Below are 2,424 nucleotides of genomic sequence, written 5' to 3' on the forward strand. Positions count from 1 at the left end.
ATAATTTGTACAGTAGGCTTACCGTGCATAACTGCCTCACTGCCAAATATTGTGTAGAGCAACGACTATTCAAAGTTTAAGCCAAATCTTTTAGCAAATTTGGTTCGTGCCATCCCTCTCTCTCCCCCTCTTCTCTCTCTCACTCTCACTCTCTCACTCGCTCTCTCTCCGTGTTTTTCAGTATTCTGTCCCGAAATACACACGCACGAGGAACACGCCTCTTAAAGAAAAATGGAATGACAGCGTTAAATGCCTGTCTGAAAAGACAGAGAAAGGCAAAGAACACTCCCCCGTCTGCTTGATTTTTCTTCGCTTCCTTACCCTCTCGTTCTGTTTCCTATGTCTCTCACTCCGTCTTTTTTTTTTTTTCAGAAAACATGAAGGAGGAAAGAAGTGAAGATTCCAGTCGGGACGATTGTCCAGTGAAAGTTTAAAAGAAGCTTCCGAAGCGTAGAGAGGGAAGAAAGTACGGGGACGGATGAGAGGAAGGGAGGAAGGAGGGAAGGAAGGAAGGAAGGAAAGAATAAATTAAGTATTCTACAAAACGATAAAGGATAAATAAATAAACAGCATATTAACTCTTAAACTGATCGACTGCGCGGCGCGTCAGGCTTTAGTAGGTTAACCCGTGAAGTAATACGAATGTGCTGGTCTACTTTTAAAGAAGTGCACACTGTACGTTGCATGTTTGAGTTGCCGTAACCGAAGACTAGCAACTTCGCGGACGCTCCCCGGAAAGCCCCAGATCGCAAGGACCCAGGCACCGACTTGTCAGGTCGCCGAAGCCGGACGAGAGGCGTTGCCACCCGCCGTTATTGGAAAATGGCTGGGGCAAAGCCGGGAGTCCACGCTTTGCAACTTAAACCGGTGTGCGTCCACGAGACCCTGAAGAAAGGCAGCAAATTCGTGAAATGGGACGAAGTGAGTAGTGTAAATACTTCATGTGTTTTTGTTTGTTTATTTGTACGAGGATAAAGCATTCGAAACTTTAGATCCCCACTGTTCTTCATTCTATCGGTTTATTCGCAGGGGACACCCAGTGCAGACACACTAGCCTATAGTTACATGAGAATAATATAAGATTGTTAGTGCCAGCCGCGGGCCTATCTGTTAAAGTACAATTCTCGCTAGCAGTAGCTGTTGTTTTGTTGCAGTTCTTGTCAAACAAGTTTTCCCCAACAGCCGATTGGAAACTTAAGCCAACTCTACTTTTTCCTTCCGATTTCTTTGTTTTGTTACAATTTCCTTAGGGCTTCGATCAGGGGGAGAGTATTATGGGGTGGGGGATGAGATCTCTAGTTATGAACGAGTGTCCTTACACCCTGCATTTAAAACGAAATTCCTTATTGCTTCCTTGAACCTACAATTTTGGTTGCATTTTACAACAGACGTCCATTATGCTGAACGCTTTTAAACGACACGAATCGTGTTTGTGAATAAGCTAGATACCTCTCTAGAGTTGTGAATTATTCCGCGTACTTGCTCTCCTGGCAACAAAACTATTTCTGTTGTGTGTGTGTGTGTGTGTGTGTGTGTGTGTGTGTGTGTGTGTGTGTGTGTGTGTACACAAATGAATATACTTGTTGAACGTATTGTAGTAGAAGGTATGGAGTATATCAAGTTTACCCCCCATTTTTATGATGGACAAGTAGGCATATGCAGCATTCTGTTCATGGAACTGATGTTTACGCAAATCTTTAATCATTTTAATTGACTTATTAAACAATGTATTCTAAGCCATTATTGCTTGCTTCGATACCGCATGGCAATATATACCGGATCGCTGTGTGCCCGTCCTCCGATGAACGGTGTATTGTGTGTAATGTGTAATGATCTTTGTCTTTGCCTTTCTGTTACGGTGTGTCCTTAGGAGTACAGACAGATAGCTGTCATTAATAATTAACTCTGTTGCTACCATTTAGCGTTGCGAGATTCCAGCGTGGACATATGCCGCGGTTTCTTCCTCCCCCTGTCCCCCTCCTTGCATTAGATGTGAAACAGTCGCAAAGTCAGCTCTGCTAATTGACAGCCACTCAAATAATGAATTTTTAGGGAGTGGTTTGATTTGCATAGGCTACTCAAGTCAAGTCATATGTATTTGTCATATGCACGGAAATACACAGAGTACACAGTGCAATTAAATGATTACTGTGGATTCAGCTCTCGGCAGTGCAAACAGCACCAAACGGCGCTAGTGTAAACAATCGCGCATCCTATTATTTTGGACAGAAAAATGTGACGTGAGCATTCATGCAGCCATTTAGGTTGATTTAGGTCAGCCGCACAAACACAATCATGGTCAGGATGTTGACATCTGTGACATTAGCACTGTGGTTCCAGTCAAATGCATCTCCATTTACAGTGCAGCCTGTTAAAACGGAATCCTAGTAAACCAGCTGTTTTAAGTAGTTTGCAGTTGTCGGT

At 43.3% G+C, this 2,424-nt stretch overlaps 1 protein-coding gene across 1 annotated transcript in view; it reads left to right on the forward strand.

Moving 5' to 3' along the window:
* The first annotated feature begins 245 nt into the window (after positions 1-245).
* The window catches only part of plcb3 (phospholipase C, beta 3 (phosphatidylinositol-specific)), a 62,688-nt gene continuing 60,509 nt past the window's right edge, over positions 246-2,424 (forward strand). The window contains 1 exon segment of the mRNA XM_061233438.1: positions 246-921. Within this exon segment, the coding sequence (XP_061089422.1) occupies positions 823-921 (99 nt within the window). The 5' untranslated portion in view covers positions 246-822.

Source organism: Conger conger, chromosome 3 (genome assembly GCF_963514075.1).
Source record: "Conger conger chromosome 3, fConCon1.1, whole genome shotgun sequence".
Classification (NCBI taxonomy): domain Eukaryota; kingdom Metazoa; phylum Chordata; class Actinopteri; order Anguilliformes; family Congridae; genus Conger; species Conger conger.